The sequence below is a fragment of the Streptopelia decaocto genome (assembly GCF_964273445.1).
Source record: "Streptopelia decaocto genome assembly, chromosome: 25".
Classification (NCBI taxonomy): Eukaryota; Metazoa; Chordata; class Aves; order Columbiformes; family Columbidae; genus Streptopelia; species Streptopelia decaocto.
Window position 1 is genome coordinate 4,758,297 of NC_138680.1, and position 21,122 is coordinate 4,779,418.

The window sequence follows — 21,122 nt, forward strand, 5'->3', positions numbered from 1 at the left end:
GTGCGTGGTCACTTGACGCTCCCCCGTTTCGGTGCCACCCGCGCCCTGTGCCGTGGGCTGGGCCCGGAGGGGTGACCAGACGGGTGGGAATTGACCCTTGGCCCCTCTGACCCCTCCCCAGTCTCTATAAACACCTAAAGGTTTGCAAAGTCTAGTGACAAACCCCCCGCTGGCAGCCTGTGTCTGCGTGTACTCCGCTAACACTGACAGTAACTGCCATCAGCTCCTTCCAGACTTTATTAAGATTCGTTTGAGCACCTGTGTTTGCAAGGTCTGATTTCTTAACCTGTTACCCCCTGGAGAGGAATCCAGGTTATTTTAAACAAGCAAAATATACACTGGACAATTTTGTGTCCAAGATTTGTACAGAGGCATCAACAAGAACAATTGTTCTGCGCATTAAGCTCTGTAAATCCGTGTTTGCGCGGGGCAGAGTCCGTCCCGACGCCGCGGGACCGGAGCCCGTCCGGCCCCACGGCGCCGCTCCCGCCGCGCTCGGTCACCGCGGCCTCAGTACACGGTGCACCAGTTGCTGCCGTCGCTGGGCATCAGCCCGCCGGTGATGAGCAGGATCAGGTCCACGAACCACCAGATCCCCAGCCCGCCCAGGGTCAGCAGCTTCCCCACGGCCGTGCCCGTGTGGCCCAGGCAGAACCGATCCACGCCGAAGCAGCCCAGGAAGAAGGAGTAGAGCAGCGTGGTGATGAAGTAATGTCCCGTGTACCTGCAAGGGAAGCGCCGCGTCGGGCGGGGCCGGGCGGGGAGCCGCCGCCAGCCCGGAGCGCTCCCGCGGCCGCGCTCTGCCGGGGCCGGGGGGGCGGGGCCGCGCGGGGAGCCGCGCCAGCCCGGAGCGCTCCCGCGGCCGCGCTCTGCCGGGGCCGGGGCGGCGCGGGGCGGGCCGCGGGGCCTACTTGACGCAGGGCCGGCTGCCCCGCAGGAAGCTCCGCGGCTCGGCGCACTCGATGCCGTCCAGCGCCCGGCACTGCACCCGCGTGTGCTCCACCTCGCCGTAGGCCTGGCCGCCGAACTGCGGGGGAACGGCGGCTCAGCGCGGGCGGCGGCTCCGGGGCCGCCCGGCCCGCCCGGCCCTCACCTTCACGCAGCCGTGGCCCAGCTCCTGCTGCGCCGTGGCGTTCCCGCCGTGGTCCACCGGCTCCTCGCACTCCACGAACTCCTCGGGGCTGCGGGAGGAGCGGGGCGGTGAGCGGGGGGCGAGGCGGCGGCTCCCCCCGCCCGGCCCGGCGCTCACAGGTGCGTGCAGAGGACGAGCGGCGCGCGCGGGTCGGTGTAGGCCCAGGCGGCGGGCGGCCCCGCGCCGGGCCCGGCGGGCTCGGAGCCGTTGCGCGCCCCGCGCGCCGCGCCGCGCAGCAGCAGCAGGTTCGCCAGCAGCAGCGCCAGCTGCCCGCACAGCAGCGCGTAGCCCAGCGGCCCGCCGCGCCGCGGCGCCATGGCGGCGCCCGCTGCTAGGAAACGCCGCGACCCCGCCGCGCCGCCGGCAGCCAATGGGAGCGCGCCGTCTCGCCCGGGGAGGCGGGGAATAGACTGCGACGAGGCGCGGCGGAAGTGCGCGTCAGCCGAGGCGCTGATTGGCTGCCAGGGAGGCCTGCCGGCCTATGGGCGAAAGAAGAGGGCGGGTCCCCGGTGGCGGTTTCCGCCGCGGCGGGCGGGCAGCGGCGGCCGCGCTGCGGGCGCTCCCGGCGGGTCCCCGCACGCGGGCCCGAGGACGCGCTGCCCCGCCCGCCGTGAGTTGCCAGGGCGCGCTGGGAGCCGTGCGGCGCGTGGGCCCGCCGTGCGGGAGGGAGCGGCCCGGTACCGGTACCGAAGGAGCTGCGGGCTGTTCAGCGGCTGCTGCCGGGTCCCGCTGCCCCGGGCTGCCGGGTGCGCAGCCGGCTGTCCCTGAGCCCCGCTGTGATGACCGGGGCACAGCTCGCAGGTTGCCCCGTGTGTGTCACGGAAACGGGTGTAAATGAACCTGGTGCTCCGGGGCTGGTGCGCCGAGCCGCCCGCGCTGATTGCCGGGTGTCCGCAGGGGCCGGCGGAGCCGCGGGATCCGCGCTGCCGGGGCCCGAGGTGGAGCTGCTCCCCGAGCGCCCCCGAGGTGGAGCTGCTCCCCGAGCTCCCCCGAGGTGGAGCTGCTCCCCGAGCTCCCCCGAGGTGGAGCTGCTCCCCGAGCTCCCCCGAGGTGGAGCTGCTCCCCGAGCTCCCCCGAGGTGGAGCTGCTCCCCGAGCTCCCCCGAGGTGGAGCTGCTCCCCGAGCTCCCCCGACAGCGGCTCTGGAAGTTTTCTGAGAATAAACAAGACTGGAGCCTTGAGCGAGCTTCCCGTTACCCGGAGAACGGGAGGGGTTGCAAGAGCTGTCTGTGCACGGAGAGCAGCCCGTCCTGCTCGGGTCGTCAGGCAGCGCAGTATTTGTATCCCACTGCCCTTCTCCCCGTACAAAATTAGCGGCAGTGGGATCCTGCATTGCCCGGGCTCGTTCCCTCTGTGCTGTGCTCCAGGCGCTGTGGACACCGACCGCAGTGCTTTCTGGTGAGACCTGGTGATTAATCAGAGAACAGCACACTCAGCTGTACAAAAGTAGAGGGTTAGAGACTGGGATCCTGCTACTGACCCTCCACATCTGGACAAGCTGCTGCCTGTTCCCATCCGTTTTCTTCTGCCTCATTTTCTTTTAGCTCGTTAACCCTCCCCCGCAGCGCTTTGAGGTCATTAGATTGGAAATGCCGGGCGCAGTTTGAGGCAGGTACGTGGCGTTCATTAGCTCCGGCTGGAAGCCAGGCAGAACATGTAATTTGGTAAGAATGTGTTTGGGAAGGAGCCGTGACCGGCACTCGTAGGTGCCAGGCAGGCGGCGCTGCCGGTGCGGCGTTAACGAGGATCTTCCTGAGCCAGCTGCGCTGGCGCTGGTGATGTCAGTGGAGTCCTGGCTGCATCCAGAATCCTTACTCTGCCGTATTTACAGTGTTTATAAGCAAACACCATGCACGTGGCTGTGGAGAGGATGTGGGAGCCAGCAGGACCGCGGCTGCCGGGAGAACGTGACACATCCGACTGTGCTATTTAAAACCAGCGACACGTTTAGCCCGTTTGGTCGGAGTCCTTGTGCCCTTCAGTCCGGCAAAGTGTTCACTGGAACAGGGGGCGGAACGGCCAGCACGAGGGTTTCGGAGAAATTTACTTTCTTGCTGATTCCACAGCTTGTTGCAAAGAATTGTGACAATCACTGACGAACAGCAGATGCCGTTTGGGGAACTCGTCCCATGTGCTCTGCCCTAATTTTAATGTCAAGTGATCTCTAAGGCTTTTGTCTGCAATGGGGTTTCTCACTTTGCCTTGTTCTCTCATAAAGTCTGTGCTGCAGACAGCTGGCAGCCCGAATCCCGTGCGTGCTTTGAGTCCTCATTTGGGACCGGTGCCGTTGCAGAGCTCCAGGAGTTCTTGGTTTGCATGCTGGCTTCCTGCACCGCTTTGCTTTGGTCTGTTGGGATACATGAAACTGGCTTCATAGAGTCGAGTCTTTGCTTTTCCGGTCACTGGAGGCTGCGGGGGGGGAAACCTCAGTCCAGGTCATCCTACAGCTGCAAAAATGGGTGCAGGGTTTTGGAATGCGAAGGGCCAAAAGATTCTTGCCTCTTTAATTGTTCACTGTGGCAACAGCAGTATAGACCTGATGAAGTCTTCCACGTCTGAGCAGCTGTTGGTAAGACTGGATTTATTTGTCCCGTCACTCGTACGTTATCGCTGAGGCGTGAGCCTCCATCCCGCAGCAGCGCGGCCGCGTCTCGTCTGTCCCCGTGCGTGGGCTGCGTTGGCGCTGTGTGGGATTCCCCAGCTCTCCGCCCGTGGGCTGGCAGCGCAGCCGTGGGCTGCGTTGGCGCTGTGTGGGATTCCCCAGCTCTCCGCCCGTGGGCTGGCAGCGCGGCCGTGGGGCTGCGTTGGTGCTGTGTGGGATTCCCCAGCTCTCCGCCCGTGGGCTGGCAGCGCGGCCGTGGGCTGCGTTGGCGCTGTGTGGGATTCCCCAGCTCTCCGCCCGTGGGCTGGCAGCGCGGCCGTGGGGCTGCGTTCCCGTGTGCTTCGGGTGCCCAGCGCGGATTTTGGAAGGAAAGGGCCGGAGAGCCCGCGTGTCTGCGGCCGTGCTGGCGCCCGCCCCTTCGGCTGCGCCCGGGACTCGCTCGCCGCGGAGTCACTTGTTTTTTCTCTAGGCTGTGAAGCGCTGGAGCCGTTGGGCTGGACGCTGCCGGGCGGGGCTCCCGCGGGGGTCCCGGCGGGGCCGCTCCGCCGGGTCCCGGGGCCGCCCCCGTGCGCGGAGCGGCGGGCGGAGCGGAGCGGCCCCGCCCCGGCCGGCGGGGGCGGCGCGGCGCAGGCCCCGGCCCGGCTCCATAAGGCCGCGGGGCCCCGGCCGGACCCAGCGCCGGGCGGGAGGGGCGGTGCGGACGGGGAGCGCCATGGCCGGGGCCTGGGCGGCGCGGAGCTGCCTGTGCCTGCTGCTGCTGCTGCTGCTGCTGCTGGCCGCGCCCGGGCGGCCGCGCCGCGCGGGTGAGTGACCGGGGCGGGCTGGACCGCGGCCGGGCCCGGCGGGGATCGGGCCCCTCGGCGGGGATCGGGCCCCTCCGCGGGGTCGGTCCCCGCCCCGTCACTCCCGGGCCGGGCCTGGCTCCGGGGCCAGCGAGGGGCTCCGGCCGCCGCTTCCCGTTCCCTTCCCGTTCCCTTCCCGTTCCCTTCCCGTTCCCTTCCCTTCCCTTCGGCGGCCCGGCCCGGCCCGGGGGGGGCAGGTGCGGTGGGGGATGCCCCGTTCCTCCTGCCGGAGCCGGGGTCCCGCTCCGCCCCGGTGCTCCGGGCCGGGGATCGGCCCGGCCGGTCGCGGGTCACAGCGTGTGGCGGCCCGGGCGGAGCAGGGTGACCCCCCCGGGCCCACGCAGGGGCTGTGCCGGGACGCGCGTGGGCAGCGTCGCGTGTGGCCGGGATGGGGCGGGGGCGGCGCGGCCTTTGTCCCGACCCGACCGGCGGTCAGCGGGCTGGCGGCTCCCGCGCGGGTCCGTAGGTGCGCGGGGAACCGCGGCCCCTCTCTGCACCGCCGGGCCGGGCCGCCCGTGCAGGCGCGGCAGGTGACCGTCCGTGTCGGGACAGCCCGTGGCACCTGCCGAGGGCGGGCAGCGTCTGCACCGGCCTCCCAGAAATGCTGGTGTGAGCGGCTCCTGAGTGAACCGAGTCGTTTCCCCTGCCCAAGATGTGCAGTTCTGCGTGGAGGCGACAGAACACGCGTTTCAAGGGACAGAGCAGGGACCCGTGTCGCCCCCTCTCTGTCTGGGTGGCCTGAGGCTGGACATGGGCGCTGGGGCACCTGCTGTCCCCAGGGAGGACGGGGCTGGTCCTGGAGCCATCGCTGACGGTCCTGAATGGGGACTGCTCCCTTAATGGGCTTTTAACGAGCTGATGCTCTGCTCCCTTTACGAGCTCTTTATGAATTGAAACAGTTTATGGGCTTTTATGCTGCTGATTCTGATGTTATATATACACAAAGGGCAGACACTCTCCTCTGTTGTCGTTTTCCTCTCTGTGTTATCATTAATGCATGGTTTTGGAGCCAGGGCTCCCTGACTGAGGAGTCTCCTCCGTCGCGGTTGGTGCTGGGCGCGCTGCGCGCTGTTGGGTGTCCCTGCGTGGTGCTGCGCCGGGGTCCCGCGGGAGCTGCGGCAGGCGCCCGTGGCCCTGGTGGCGGTGGCACAGCGTGCGGCGCTGCCCCGCCGGGACCAGAGGCTCGAACAGTGATCTAGGGGCTATCGGATGCTCGTGCTTCCAGTGGACCGGTTGGTGTTTTGAGGAGCAGTATTTTAGTTCCACCTGTGGGTGGGAGGAAACGCTGGTCAAGAGACCGGGGCCGTGCCTGGCGTGAACATTGGGGTCAGGGAGGGGGGAGGTGGGAGAAAAGCCCCGAGGAGGAGCAGGAGAACAGCTGGGCTGCTGTGCCGGGTGTGGAGCATCCCCGGGGCACCCCGCGGCATCGCCAGGGCACCCGCGGCATCACCGGGGCACCCCGCGGCATCACCGGGGCACCCCGCAGCCTTGGAAACTGGAGGAAACGTTCCTACTTCTAGCATGCTTTTAAAATATAAATATCTGTAAGTGGACTTGGATGATACCTACATAGTGAAAGAGAGATTTTTGATTCCATTGGCCTGCAGAGCAGATCTTGCCGTGGCTGCCATCGTAGGGCAAAGCTCAGCTGCACCTAAAAGTGATTTTCCTGGTGTGTAAACGGCTTAAAGACAAGGAGGGCAACGTGCTGGATGTCAGGGGTGCTGGTTGGAGACGCTGCGTGGGACTGAGGGTGGACTCCTGGCGCTTCTCCTGAGCCTCCGTGGCCCACGTGTCGCGTGGGTGGTGCAGCCGGCCTCATCTGTTAATTGGAATTGATTATAACAATGGCTAATTTAATGAGTTTGTGTATCTAATGCTTTAGCAGTGTGCAGCTTTTGACTCAGCGGCCGCACGACTCACAGAAGACTACAACTCATCGCTGCTGACCGGCTCTCTGGGTTTGATATGGTTTTGGTCAGGCCTCTGCATTTGTAGTAGAGTGGCTGATAGTCCCTGGGTGGATGTGGCACGGGACAAATCCAGCGCACGCGTTAGCAATGCCTGGTTCTGTGTGCTGCTGGTTTGTTCTGGCCCCGCTCCCACTCTGGGGGTTCGGGTGAGCATTCACATCTGCGCCTGCTGTTGTTTACGCTCTCCATATAGAACAGTTGCTTGCACAAGCCGATGCCTTGTAAAGGAAACTTGGACTGTAGACTTTTGTTTGGTGGTTGTTCAGTCAGGGCATCTGGCTGATGTTGCATATGCAAACAATGTATACAGTGATGTAAAGCACAGGACGCCTGGTTGTGCGCTTCCCCGTGCCCTTGGACGAGTTCTGCCTGCGCTGACCTGCTTTGGGAAACGCTCCGGTTGCTGCTGATGGGAGGAGGTGCCGTGCGAGACAGATACGTGTAAGACGGCGATTGGAGTTGTTCCTGCTCTGCTTTGCAGGTTTCCAGCAGGTTTCCCTCTTGTCTTCCTATGAAGTCGTGGTCCCGCAGAGGCTGGGAAGAGAGCGGCGCGAGGCTTCCAGTGTCTCCTCGGCGCAGGTACTGGGCAGTCCTAAAAATGCTTTCCGTTTGGTGTCTGTGTCCTGGTGCGGTCCACCCGAAAGTGACCTGAAATGCCACAAAACGCTGCCGGACTCATCTGGGGCAAACAAGCATCCGTCTTTACAAAACGCGTTCCATCTAGCATTGCCTTTAGCTGTGCTGCGCTAAATACCTCCCTGCTGCAGAGCTTACGGGTTGCTGCAATGGATTTTTGATCTGGGTGTAAAAGTTGCATAAGGAGGGTTGTTAAGCACTAGGAGGAGTTTCAGAGAGGTGGTAGAATCTTTATCCTGGGAGCTGCTCAAAATCTGGCCGGGGGGGCCCTGGGCCAGCTCTGTAGCCCTGCGAGCAGGGCTTGGACCAGCCAGCGGCCAGCAGCACTTGCCAACCTGCATCGTTTTGCTGTAGCCATGTAACCAAGGGCTGCGCGCTTCGAAGTGTCTGGATTAGACCAGCTGCTTTTATGGAATTTAGTTTAGTCACAAATCTTACAAACATTGGCAGAATTTAATGTTAACAAAAATGCCTTGAGTTTATTGCAGTCGGTGACTAGAGCTCCTGCTGCGGTATTTAATGTGGTGCTCATGCGACTCGGCTTATCCACTTGGTGTTCAAGGCCCCTGGTTGCTGCGTGTAGCACTTGGCTGACGTGGGTCTGCGGAACCTGAACGTTCCCGGCTCACTGGGAATGTTCAGTAAGAACCGGTGCTGTCCTCCTCCAGCTGTGGCCAAGAGTTTTTCTGTGCAACTCTTAGAAACAAGGAATAAGGAAACCACAAAGCTATTTTGAATTCGCTTCCTTCATGTGCCTGGTCCCCGCTTACCCGGGCGGGGATTTCGGGCTGGCCCGCGCGCCCGGTGCACCCTGCAGGGTGGAAGGGGGTTTCCTAGCTCGGTGTCCGTCAGTCCCGGCGTGTGGACGTGTCCGGGGACGCGGGCAGCCCGGGCAGAGCCGGCGGCTGTGGCGGCGTCTCGCTGCAGGAGCTGCGGAGCCCCCCGCGCCCCGGTACCCGCGGGACAGGACGGGACGGGCAGCTCAGGGCTCTGCATCCTCTAGGAACCGGTTCAGGTGTCATTGGTGTCAGCTGCATCTCCAGCAGCTACAGCCCTGTCTGTAAGGGGTGACGGTGCAGAGCAGCCCCGGGTTGCGGAGGGTGACAGCAGTGCTGGGGACGCTCTAGTCATCGCGGTAATCGAGCTCTCAGAGGCTGTTTTCTGCCAAAATGTTGTTGATTTCAAAGAGCATTGTGTTCATTAACATGAGTAAAATGCAACTTTTTTTATCTTCAGGAGAAGGTGTCGTATGCAGTTGAGATAGAGGGAAAAGAGCACACAATACATCTAGAAAAGAACAAGTAAGTGCTGAGTTCTTTAGATTATGAAATCCCGTGTGTTGTGTCCACGTAACAGGTTGTGTGCGCTCCGGTTCCGGAGGCGCTCTGAGCAGCGCGGTCGCACCGACGGGGCGGGGGGCGAAGCGCCGGAGCCAGCGCTGCGGGGCTGCGTGTCCTGGCCGTCCCGTGGCGGGCGGCGCCGCTCGGGAGCGCGTGGGCGGCTCCGCCATTCACAGCTCTAAATAAACAAACCCAACTCTATTTCGAGTCAATATTTTCCCTTTCCTCTGGGTTTTGTGTGTTGTTTTAGCGATTTCTTTCCTGTCTCAGTAGCACAAGAATACTAATAAATGAGGAAACTGACCTTGTATCCCAAGGCCTTGATAACCGTAACTTACAGACAATATAGATGTCTGTCTTAAGCTTAATATTTAAAGGGCTACTTGCAGCAACAGCAAGTTACCATTTATCGGGCTATTGCTTCTCAGAACTGCCCTAATCCTAGGCAAGGGGTGTAATTATCTAACTGTACAAGCGCCCGGGGATTCCCTCGGCGCCGTGTCGGGTCAGTGGTGGTGGGACTGTCCCAATGCGCTGCTTCCGGAGCCGGGCAAGGGAGCCACGTGCAGCGGATCTCTGCAGCTCTGCTATGATTGTGTTTTCCTGCATAAAAGCAAGCTTTTAGCACAATTTAATTGGTTTTGATGGTTTAGTTATCCGGAGTGAGGTGATTGATGTGATTTCATTCTGCCAGCCTAATATCTTGGGTTTTGCTGTGGAAATGCACAATTTCTTTGTTAATTTTGGAGGGTTTTCCTTTTGAATGTTCCCTTGTTTAATTGCAATATTCATTTCATGAAATGCTCCTCGCATTCCCTCTCCCCTTTCCTTACAGAGAACTGCTGCCCAAAGATTTCACGGTTTATACCTATAACAAGGAGGGAGAGTTGCAGTCTGAACGTCCAGATGTCCAGGTAGGATTTCCATCTTACACCCTTGCTGAGGGTGTCCGAGCCCTTGGGCTGTGAGGGCAGGTGAGGGAATTCCTAGGTGCACGTTGGCAAAGGAAATTCTGTTACGTTGTGGAGCTGAAGTGCGTTAGAAGCCACAGACTGTGGAGAAAAGGCGTGTGGTGGATTTGACGTGAAGCACATGGTGTTCTGCAGGTGTAGCGGGGGGTGGGCACGGCTCCGCGCTGTGGGACGGCGCGGGGCACGCGGGTGGGCGGTGTGTGGGACGGCACGCGGGTGGGCGGTGTGTGTGACGGCGTGGGCGGTGTGTGTGAGAGCGCGGGGCACGCGGGTGGGCAGTGTGTGGGACGGCACGCGGGTGGGCAGTGTGTGGGACGGCGCGGGCACGCGGGTGTGCGGTGTGTGTGACGCCCGTGTCTCCCCGCGCAGGGTCACTGCCACTACCAGGGCTACGTGGAGGGCTCCCCGGACTCGGCGGTCGCCGTCAGCACCTGCTCGGGGCTCAGGTAGCGCCGCGCGGGTCTCGCTGAGCCCCACACACGGTCCTGTCCCGGTTGTAGCCCCGGCTCAGCCCGCGGGTCGGCGGTCGGGGCCGAGCTGGGCGCTCGGTGCCTCCGTGCAGCCCGCGGTGATCTGTGTTGTCCCCGATTCACGTCGCAGGCACATACTCGCAATGCCATTAAATAAACAATCAGAGCACAGTTACGTTGTCCGTTGACACAAATTTTGGCTTATTTTCTGATTTGCGTAGATGGTTACTACAAAGTGCAGAAATGGAGAGTCAAACACTATTCTGCAAATTTTACAGCATTGTCCTTAATCTTGTATCTGCAAATTTTACAGAATTGTCCCTTAATCTTGTATGCTTCAAATTTGATTGGAATTTTTTTCTGCTTTGAGGTAATGTCCGTAGGTTTTGGGACACTGATTTTTTGCGGTGCCGTGTCGAACACCAGAGTGGCAATAGTGTCCTTGAACTAAAACATTGCTGCTTGAGGCTTGCGATTTAATTACTGGGGCGTTGCAGCCTCTTACAAAAACGTTTAATTTAGTGTATTTATGAGGCCCTGTCCAGTGAAAGGCTGCTTTCAGGCTTGAAATGAAGCATGCTGCTCTGCAAGGACTGAGACACGCCTTAGTTATCAAAGAATAACTGTTCCTTTGTTCTACTGTGAAAATCTGAGTAAGTGTCCTCTGTGCTCAGCGCAAGAACTTCTCACGCTCTACTGTATTTCAGGGGTCTGGTGACAATAGGGAACATCACCTACGGGATTGAGCCCATGGATCCCTCTTCTGGCTCTGAGCACATTTTGTATCGGTTGGATGACGTGAAGAAGGAGCCCGCGACGTGCGGGGTAGCGGCCGCGGGCGGTGAAGGGGAGCGCGCAGAGAGCCCCCGTCCCAGCGCGACGCAGCTGCTGCGGGTGAGTGCCGCGCTGCTCTCTCCGCAGGCCCTGCCGTGGCTTTTGAGAGCGCTCGGCTCCGAGAGGGGAAGCGGCTTATCGGATTTCCTGGGGCTTAGCGCATACCTGACGGGCTCTGGTTCGGGGCCGTTGCGCTGCTGCGGAGCTGGGCTCCTGAGCAAAGCGGCTGCGGTTCCGGTGCCGCGCGCTGTGCTGGTCGGCGTTCACGGGCAGAGCTTTGGGGCTGTTCGTGGCGGAACGCGGCCCTCGCGGGGAGGTTCGTTAGCGCAGCGCCGCACCAGGAGCCAGCAGAGTCATGGTGTTGATCCTGCTCTCCGGACAGTCGGAGCAGCGGCTGGGTGTGGGGTGGCTGTTGTTCAGACGGCTGTGCAGGAACAGCGCCACAGCGGCTGTGAAAAGCGTCCTGTTGGCGTTTCCCCGTTAGTACCTTTCTGCTCCTTTACAAAGCGTACGGTGGCTCTCCAAAGAAACCTGTGTGAAAAGCGGAAAGATCCCTTGCTTTTGAAACACAGGAAAGCATTGTGCAGCTGAATTTTAGTGTAAAACATGGTACAATTGTCGTTGTGTTGGATTACAGCCTGGGTTGGCTTGTTTTCCTCTTGGCGCCGTGTGCTTCGGGTGTGTCTCAAACCACTGGCTCTAGCAAGTGAAATATGATGATTATTTTTTTTCCCTTACACTTGAATTGGTAAAATTAAAGTTGTCTAACGCTTCTTTCCACAGAGAAAGAGAGCAGTCCTGCATCAGACGAGATACGTGGAGCTGTTCATAGTTGTGGACAAAGAAAAGGTGGGGGCTGTGTGTCACCCTCCGAAGGGGCCGGGGCAGCACAGGCGCTGCAGCGGGGCTGCGGAGCCCCAGGGCGCAGCACCGCGCTCCGTGCTGCTCGGGCAGGGGGAGCCCGTCACACACGGGGGCTCTGTCAGAAGAGCCTGGTACCGTGGGAACACGCGGCAGGGCTGCCCCGGCTGTTTGCTCCGCGTGCCGAGCCGCCGAGCAGCAGCGATGAAGGTGCCGCTGTCTGGATTAGCATCTTCTTGGCAGAGGATTTGGAGCCAGGCAAAACTGTTTTTCGTGTCAGGAGTCTTAAAACATTTTGTTCTTATTTTCCTAACTCTTTATCTTTTCTCTTCGTGACTAAGTTTCTTTGTCTTGCAGTTTGAGGATTTTGGGAAGAGCGAAACAGAAGTAAGAGAGCACATGGTGCAGCTGGCAAACTTCCTCGACAGTGTAAGTGGGAGCGTTTCTGCTTTGGGTTTTCTTATAGTGCGGCATTTAGGCGTTGATCCTGTAGCTGATGTAAGGTGAAATCACAGTGATGCGAATTGTGTACTAACTTTTTAAGAAATGGCAAACCCAAGCAGAAAAAGTAGATTCTTGCAATTAGACACGTAGCACCAAACCACTTCTTACCCGAAGGTCTCCAGAAATATTTCTCCTTTTTTTCCCCCCAGATGTACATCATGTTGAACATCCGCATTGTGCTGGTTGGTCTGGAGATCTGGAAGTATGAGAACATAATTAGCACAGACGGAGGTGCTGGCGACGTGCTGGCAAACTTTGTGCAGTGGCGAGAGAAGAACCTCGTGCTGCGCCGGCGACACGACAGCGCCCAGTTCGTTCTGTGAGCGGCGCTTCCTTCCCCTCCGCTCCCGAGGAGCTTGTTCTGCTCCCGTCTGCCGCAGTGTCCGAAGCAGCCGCGCGGGCTGTGCCGCTGGTGGTGCCGGTGCCGTTGTGGTGATGGCTTTGCCCTTGTCTCCCCGCTGCAGGAAGAAGGGGTTCGGGGGCACGGCGGGAATGGCCTATGTCGGAACGGTGTGCTCCAAGAGCCACGCGGGAGGCATCAACGTGGTGAGATACCGTCAGTGATAGTGTGAATGTGATCCAGATAAGGGTTTTGCCCTCCAGAAATCTTCCCGGTCGTGCACAATGTGTCATAACTAAGCTGAAGTGGCTTTTCTGTGGTCCCCAAACATTTCTGGCCCTTCCATGATATCTGGACCACAAGGTCCCTGTGCCCTGCTGCGCCCTCCGCTCAGCCGCTCCCTCCTCGCTGTGCAGCCCTCGGGGAGGGCCGGGATTTGCCTCCCGGTGTTCTGAGCTCCGGGTGTTCTCTGCGCTCTGCTGGGCCTGCGCAGTGGCTGCGGCTGACCAGCCTCTTTGTGTGGGACTGCAGAGCGTTAATGAATTGCTGATCTCAGATAACTGGCAATCCCAGCAATCTTGTTTTCTTGGACTAGTGACAGAAGTACTGGAATTGGAGTTTGCCTGTTTAAGGAGATTTGGGCTGGTGTGGAGAGCTCTAGTTCTTGTGTTCATATTGCAGCTGTGCTGGAAGGCAGAGCTCGTCAGGTACCGTCCCAAATATGTTTAAGGGCTCTGATTACTCATCAAATAACATGCACGTGGTTGGAAAGCGGGCACGGCTGGTCTGAGAATCCTGTCAGTGTAGAGATGGAATGACAGGAGTGTCTTTGGCACATAAGCAAACACTGACTTTCTCAGCGTACGCTGTCTGCTGATTTTCCTCTGGTTTGCTCCTGTGCAGTTTGGAAGAATCAGCATACAGATGTTTGCGTCGATTATGGCTCACGAGCTGGGACACAACCTGGGGATGAACCACGACGATGAACGCGTGTGTCACTGCGGAGCAAGCAGCTGCATCATGAGCTCTGGAGCATCGTAAGTGCTGACAAAGGAAAAGCCTCTCCGAGGTCAAACCTGCCCGGCGGGCCATGGGATTTTGCAGGTTGCTGTCACCTTCCCAGTACTCCTGCAAAGAGCTGTGTCACGCTTGCAGCTGCCGCAGAAAGCAAGTGTTGCACTTGTACAAACCGAGGGGATGCTCGTGGGTTGGCTGAGTGCGGACGTGCACTTGTGTTCTCTGTGGCAGGGGATCGAGGAACTTCAGCAGCTGCAGCGCAGAGGACTTTGAGAAGCTGACGCTTAACAAAGGAGGCAGCTGCCTGCTCAACGTTCCCAAGCCTGACGAAACCTACAGCGTCCCGTACTGCGGGAACAAGCTGGTGGATGCCGGGGAGGAGTGTGACTGTGGTTCGCCAAAGGTCTGTGGCGGGTGTTTGGCAGGCGCTGGGGGGGACGGTGCACGGTGGGGGTGCCGTTGCTGCACACTCACTGCACGTCTGCTTTCAGGAATGTGAAAGCGACCCTTGCTGTGAACCGGGTACCTGCAGGCTCCGCTACGGTGCTCAGTGTGCTTATGGGGACTGCTGTAAAAACTGCAAGGTAGGAGGCTCGGATGTCATATCTAGAAGTGTTCCTCGGTGGCTGGGAAAGGGAGAGCGCCGGCCCAGCCCGTGCTTCTGTGGGAGGGAGTTGTGCACGTGTGTAGCCCCCACAAGGGCCTCAGATGGTCCCTTTTTGGTGCACTGTGCGTCAGGTGCAGCGTTTGTGTCTGCTGTAAGGTCTGTATTTTCTGCAGTTTTCCGATGCGGTTTCTCCCTCTCCTCTCTGTTTAGCTCCTTTCTCGGGGAACCGAGTGTCGTGCGAGTAACAATGAGTGTGACCTCCCCGAGTACTGCAACGGCACGTCGCAGTTCTGCCAGCCGGACTTCACGGTGCAGAACGGGCACCCGTGCCACCGCCAGGAGGCGTACTGCTACAACGGCGTGTGCCAGCGCTACGACGCGCAGTGCCAGCACATCTTTGGCTCCAGTAAGCGAGAGCGCAGCGGTCACGTTTTTCTAGGAGACAGAGCTAAAAGAATACATTAAGTTTACTTAAAATATGTTTACTTGTTTTCCTGTTCCAAAGACCAGCCGGCTTTGGCAAATGATTTGAAATAGGTTTTTATATGGCTCAGCCTTCACTCATTCTTCCTTTGTTACATTTAGTGCTGTGCTAGTGATCCAAGTAGTAATTTTCTTGCACTGATCATTCCTATTACAGTGAAGCTTCTGATATACAGGGCTGGAAAAAACCATGCAGAAATACCAAATGGTATCCCAGACTCAGTGTGTGACTGCTGTTCTCTCTTTTTTCGAACACAGAACTGTGTGGTGCTGACAGTTTCAGCTCTTTACTGTTTCGATCGAGTTCTTAAGCTGTGTAGGCCGCATGGAGAACACGGGGGGTAGCAGGGTAATTGTCTGGCTGAAGATGTGGTGCTGTGAGATGGTCCCTCCCTGTTTAACTCGGTTCCTCTGTCTGGGGGTGTTTGCAGAAGCCAAAGCGGCCCCCAACGTTTGCTTTACTGAAGTGAATTCCAAGGGTGACAGATTTGGCAACTGCGGCTTCCACGGGCACGACTACAAGAAATGCTCCAGCAGGTGAGTTGAGGCCAGAGCATCCAAAAGTTCCTAAATGTGTCGTTGAGAATCCTTATTTGGGTGCTGCACACATGCAGAACAATGCGTAGCAACTCGCCGTGGTTTTGTTAGCGTAAAGAAGCGATCAGTCCGTGCTCTTGCAGCGCTGAAACGAGACCCAGCTAAATCGTGTTGGGCAAGTTGCCTTGTTCTTGTTTCCGAGCTGTGTCTTCCTGTAGAAAGAAAAGATAATTTCAAATGTGTGATAGTCTTCTCAGAATGAATTAAGGTGTCACTACAGCGTTCGCGTGTTGATGTTGCAGGAACGCCATGTGTGGGAAGCTGCAGTGTGAAAACGTGAAGGCCATGCCCGTGTTTGGCATTAAGCCCGCGATCATCCTGACTCCCGTCGAAGGCACCACGTGCTGGGGGGTGGATTTCCAGCTGGGCTCGGATGTCCCGGACCCGGGAATGGTCAACGAAGGCACCAAATGTGGTGATGGAAAGGTAATGAGTGAGTAAAAAGGGATTTCTTAGAGTAATAATTTGGGGTTTATGTGGATAATTTTAGCTGCGTTGTTTCATGAGTATTTATGGCCGTTGATTTTTTTGGTGCCGGTAGTTAATGCAGAACCGAGTGAGCCTGTTTGTTCCCCACACCGCATAGTGCATGTGCGGAAGAAATGTAGTGAGCCTTGCGTTTATAGATGAGGCCAAGGAAATGAAGAGCCCGGATCTTTGCTGTGTCAGGGGCCGGGGGAGCTGGGCACACACAGGTGCCTTTAGGACAACTCTCGGTTGAAATGCGGCCGAACTGCAAGCCTGCAGCCCCGCGGGAGCGCGGGGTCGCTGAGTCCGGCTCTCACGGGCGCGTCTCCTCCCCAGGTCTGCCGGCACTTCCAGTGCGTGAGCGCCTCGGTCCTCAGCTACGACTGCGACGTGCAGCAGCAGTGCCACGGCCACGGGGTGAGCGGCTCTCCCTGCGGACTCCGGCGCGCAGGCGGTCCCGTGCAGCGCAGCGCGCAGGCGGTCCCGTGCAGCGCAGCGCGCAGGCGGTCCCATGCAGCGCAGCGCACAGGCGATCCCGTGCAGCGCACAGGCACACGGCTCAGTCGGGGTCCCGGTTTGACCCAGATGTGCAGAAATTGTGCTTAATCAGTAGTGTCTAAAGCATTTTTGCACCTAGGAAGTTCCCCTTCTCTGTTTAAGACGGTAGCTACTGTGGGATAATCATGGTGCTAGGTGCAGTGATTAAGAGAGTTCTATGGGGTTCTTGGGGATGGGTTTTGCCAGGAAAAGCTGCTGTTAATGGGAAAAGTGGCTTTAGTAGTAGCAAAAAATTGGGCCAAAGTTATGTAAGTTGAGCAAGTTTTAAAATGCTGGACAGTAATTTTTAGTTTAACTGTAAAACGCTATAAAATGTCTCTGGGCAAGACAGCCTACAGCAATATCAACAAATATTTGACTGAAGCTCTTAGGATGATATTTTTTTGCCAGGCAAGAAGAATTCCCAATTTTTCCAGTATTACTAATGTAACTTGAAACTCTGCATCTCACAAAATGAAACGGAATAGCCGCGGTCTCTGCTGATCTCTGGAAGCCCATCCTGAACAGTGCTGTGCGATTGCAGGCGCCTGGCCGGGCCGCTCGGGGCTGAGCCGCTGGTTACGTGCTCCAGGCCCCGTGGAACAGGAGGGGCTGGGTGGATGGTCATGTATAGAAACTAAATATTTTGACAGAGCTTATGGTGACGTTTGTGTTCAAACACAGGTGTGCAACAACAACAGGAACTGTCACTGTGACGCGGGCTGGGCCCCCCCGTTCTGTGACAAAAAGGGCTACGGGGGAAGCCTGGACGGCGGCTCTCCTTACCATGGCAAGTGCTGCCGGGGGCTGCGGGGGGGGCCGTGGTGGCGGGGGGCCCTTGGCCACTCTCCTCTCTGAACAGTTCCAGCGGAGACGTTGGAAACTGGGCTGGTTTAAATGCCTTCAGGTGACCTGTGCCCCCTTGTGCTCCTCCGGATCCGGGCTGGGAACTGGAGCCCCTTCCGTTCTCAGAGCCAAACAAATGACAAGATGCGGGTTCGGGTCCGTGGGTGTGAGTGTGCGTGCGTCTCCGTGGGGACACGCCGCGATGGGCGGCTGCCCCGGTGGCACCGCGGCGCAGGCGGGGTGGCACCTGCGGACAGCGCTCGGTGACGCGTCGCCGCTGCATTGATCGTCACCCGAGGAAAGGAAAGGCTGGATTTGTGCAGCCCGCAGAGGGGAGGTTTGCTGCCTGTAAAAAGGCAGAGGTTGTTAAGAACCCGGGTTCTTCGCCTGCAGCAAACAATGGCAGGAGAAGAGGAAGATCAAGGATCAGAGGGCAGAAGCTCTGTTTTCCCTTTTCAGTTGAGCTCATAAGATGTTCGCAGTAATGTAGTGGAAGAAAAATTAGGTATTGATTTAGTAAATCAATATGCTGTTATAGGCCAGGGTTTCACGGCATGTACAGTTCTCTCATCTTTGACCAGACAATCCTTGTGAAAGGACAATCAGAAAATAATATATTTGGGCATGTGTCTTGCAGATTTACTGGATTCTTTAGTTTTTTCTTCTATGAAAAATGGAAAATAGTTGTAGAACCAGCCCTACCAAATATTCACTGCTAAATGAGTCAAGTGGTGATAACGCTTTTTTTCTTCCATCGTTTCGTCCCCATCGGACAAAGACACCTCGCTGAGGAATGGGCTGCTCGTGTTCTTCTTCCTGGTGCTGCCGCTGCTCGCGGCTGCTGCTCTGGCGTTTGCCAGGAGAGACAGGCTGAAGCGATGCTACGGGAGGCTGATGTCACGCTGCCATTCGTGAGTACGGTCTCCTTTTCACCTCCTCCTCTGCCCTTTCCAGTAGTCCACAGACACTTGTTTACACGTGGCAGTGGGCTTTTATTTTTGGGTCCCCTTTTGGTATAAGGTGGTAAAACTAAGCTGCTGTAGTCCCAACAGAAAAGGGGTTGTGTGGTCTGAGACGCGCGGCCGCGCTGTCGTCCTGCCGTGTGGCGTTCGCCCGCGTGGGCCGCGTGTCCCCGTGCCGAGGTGCTCACGGCGCCCGTCCCTGCGTTCCAGGTCCCGCCAGCCGCCGCCGCCCCGGGCAGAGGAGCAGAGCGCCCCCCCGCCGCGGCGCGTCCCGCACGGCGCGCCCCGCCCCGCCCGCGCCCCCACGGTACGGACACTGCTTTACCTAAGGGAGGCAGTTTATGTGATTTTTGCCCTAATAAAAGCTTCTAAGGTACTTTATTTCTTCTTTTCTGCAAATGGGGTTTTCTCTTGGCTGAGGAGGGTTGTTTCCGGAGCTGTGTGTGGTGAACTCCTCCGTTTCCCACCGTGTCAGCTTTCCCAGGGCTGTTCTGGCCGGGCGAGCAGCTCACTGCTCTGCTGCCCCTCGGCCCCTCCGCTGCGCCCGGTTCTCTCTGCATGCAGCGAGCAGCCAGAGCGCTTTGCAGGACAAATCAAGCGCTTGTTACGATCGGCCTTTCTGGTTTTTCCAAAATACAGTACTTTGCAGATTGCTGCTGCTTTCCACTGGGTTTCTCAGAAGGAAAGAGCAACTCTGACTTTCCCGGGTTTGTTTGTAAATGGCCTTAAATGTCACTTAGCTGAGGAAACAAATATTTCCATTCCCTATGTGAATATTTGTGAACATTCTCGCTTTGTTTTCTTCGTAGAGTATGGAACCGAACGCCTTTCCTGCTCCATCGTACCCGGTTAACCAGCATCCTCAGCAGGTTTACCACCCGCCCTACTACAGGACCCCGCAATACCAGGCGCCGCAGCCGCAGAAGCTGCCGACAAGGTGGGTTGAGTTATTGCAAATAACTGTTGGCGGTTGTGCTGATATACGTAGATTGTCATTGCCTTTGTTTCTGTAAGCACTGGGGTGTTTCATCACGTACCGTGTGCATGCGGGACTGACCTTTATTGGAAGAAATTTCTCCTTCATTTCAATTTCACGCTGGGGGACTAAAGCGCTATTACCCGCAGCATTCATTGTGCGCCCTGTCGCAGCCACATTGAGATTAACGTGTTTCAGCCCTGCGCACAGGTGAATGAAATGCTTCTCAAAATACGCAGTTTAAAAAATGACTCTAAAATGTGTCATTTTGCTGATTTGTGAATGTCATTGGGGAGCCCAGGATCATTTCTCGTTAACGTTGAGCAGAGGTTCTCATTTCTCATTTGCCGGTCCCGCCGTGGTCCGGCTCTGACGCGGTTCTGTCCCCGCAGGCCGCCGCCCCCGCAGCAGCGCAGCGCCCCTCAGGGCCCCCATTACCTGCCGTCCCGGCCGGCACCGCTGCCTCCCAAATAGCTGCTGGCTCCGGGGCTCCTGTGAGCCGACGCGTTCACCGAGACGGGGCCGGAGCCGCGGTTTCCCCTCTGGGCGTCCCGGACACCGGCCTCCCGGGGTAAGGCAGACGAGATACGGAAACGAGGAACAGGACCCTTCAAACGAAATACCTCCGCCAGCGCCGCGGGGCTCGGGCGCCCGGCCCCTCGCTCGCGGCGCCGTTCGCCCAGCGCGCGGCGCCCAGCAGGACGCGCTTGGGAGTCGCTTTGGGTTCCCCCTTTCCGCGATGAGCCCCGGTAACGAAATTGTCTGGTTTCTGACTGCGCAGTGAAGAGCTGAAGTCGCCCGTGCTGGTTTCAGAACAAGGAGTTCTGGCTGGTTAATTTAAGCCTCTCTTGCGTGGACTGGGAGGTGTTATCCATTTCCACACTGACGGCACAGGTGAAACACGGTCTCAGCGTACTTTTTCAGAGGAAGATAAATATACTGTAAACATGTTTATGCATGTATGTATGTTTATTGATGTGTAATTATGCACTTAAATTCTTACTTTCATGCTGACTGACAGTAAGCTGTGCTGTATGAGCACTAAGTTTAATGGTTTTAGATTAGTAATCGTGAGTTGCTAAACAAGAATCCTTTACTAATTTCCACTACTACCAAAAACAGGCAATGAAAATCAAGGTACGAAATGGCACGGCCCTACTTTAGTTTTAAAACCCAGGGTGCTCTTAGGTGTTAATGTGAGTCCAAAGCCTGAGCAGCAGTCCCTGCAGAACACGGAGAAGCGAAGGACGTCTGTGCCCAGCCCCCGGCCACTCTGAGCTCCTCCAACAGCAGCCTGGTCGCTGCTGGCTCCTCCCGTGCTCAGCGCTGCCCGGGGGTCGGGGTGCGGACACGGAGCCCCAGCCGGACCGGGAGGCTGTTCGGCGTTGGGCGAGCGCCGCGGTGCCGCTGCTGCTCACAGGTAGAAATCTGTTACACGGACTTGCTAATAAGCACCAGAAAGAGTGCTTGGCTTTTCCCTTTGTGCCAGCCCCCGAGTGCAAACTCACTCTCTAAAACCCCATAGCATCGCCAAAATAATTATTTTCCTCTGTAAATACATATATAAATATATATATATATATATAGTGTTTGCATTTGCAGTAATAAAATACTTGAACTCCTGTGGTTTCCCATAAACTAAGATTTATAACACTATTAAAATATGTAAAACATCACCTAGAATATCACCAGCCATACTTGTGGGGGTCTTCTGTTTGTCCCAAGATAATTACTTCCTCCTCTCCTCGCTGTGGGCTGTCTGTCTGTCTGTCCGTCTGTCCGTTGCTCGGCAGCTGCAGGCGGCAGCTCCCGCGGGGCAGCCGGCGGGAGGGATGCGCTTCACTGTATTGAACCCAAACTATGCTGAAAACGGTGCCTTTGACTCGATGGGGTTCTGTACTGCGCGTGGGCCACACCGGCGGGGGGCGGCGATCCCGGGGGAAGGAAAGAGCCGGGAGTTTACCTGTGTTGAACAATGAGATGACTACTGACTTTCCTTTGTGAGTGTGCGCCTGTCCCTGTGCCCGCTGCAGGGGGACACGGTGACACCCCGCTCTGCTCCCCGCGCGCTCCGCGCTCCGGCAAAGGGCTGTTCCCGACCCTGTGTGAGAACGAGCAATAAAGC

General features: G+C 58.0%; 2 protein-coding genes across 5 annotated transcripts; one reads left to right on the forward strand and one right to left on the reverse strand.

Moving 5' to 3' along the window:
* Window positions 1-210: 210 nt before the first annotated feature.
* TM2D2 (TM2 domain containing 2) lies at window positions 211-1,449 on the reverse strand (the record flags this gene model as incomplete). 2 transcript variants are annotated; one of them, XM_082072855.1, is made up of 4 exons in its annotated part: window positions 211-724; window positions 912-1,027; window positions 1,094-1,181; window positions 1,250-1,449. In XM_082072855.1, the coding sequence occupies 4 exons, from the start codon at window positions 1,447-1,449 to the stop codon at window positions 511-513; spliced, it is 618 nt and encodes a 205-aa protein (XP_081928981.1). In that variant the 3' UTR covers window positions 211-510. The 2 variants fall into 2 exon arrangements, with proteins under 2 accessions (XP_081928981.1, XP_081928982.1); XM_082072856.1 differs by lacking the exon at window positions 912-1,027.
* On the forward strand, window positions 1,448-21,121 carry ADAM9 (ADAM metallopeptidase domain 9; the record flags this gene model as incomplete). 3 transcript variants are annotated; one of them, XR_014186052.1, is made up of 22 exons in its annotated part: window positions 1,448-1,742; window positions 7,030-7,127; window positions 8,421-8,485; window positions 9,360-9,438; window positions 9,865-9,941; window positions 10,673-10,859; window positions 11,583-11,648; window positions 12,018-12,089; window positions 12,314-12,483; window positions 12,629-12,710; window positions 13,408-13,541; window positions 13,753-13,924; window positions 14,013-14,105; window positions 14,339-14,534; window positions 15,043-15,148; window positions 15,451-15,634; window positions 16,013-16,093; window positions 16,898-17,002; window positions 17,830-17,970; window positions 18,232-18,328; window positions 18,831-18,958; window positions 19,390-21,121. XR_014186052.1 is itself a non-coding variant. In XM_082072853.1 (22 exons), 22 exons carry the CDS (start codon window positions 1,448-1,450, stop codon window positions 19,469-19,471), a joined length of 2,703 nt encoding a protein of 900 aa, XP_081928979.1. In that variant the 3' UTR covers window positions 19,472-21,121. The 3 variants fall into 3 exon arrangements, 2 of the variants coding, with proteins under 2 accessions (XP_081928979.1, XP_081928980.1); XM_082072853.1 differs by having other exon boundaries at window positions 16,898-17,003; window positions 17,838-17,970; XM_082072854.1 differs by lacking the exon at window positions 1,448-1,742 and adding an exon at window positions 4,395-4,536 and having other exon boundaries at window positions 16,898-17,003; window positions 17,838-17,970.
* Window position 21,122: the final 1 nt, after the last annotated feature.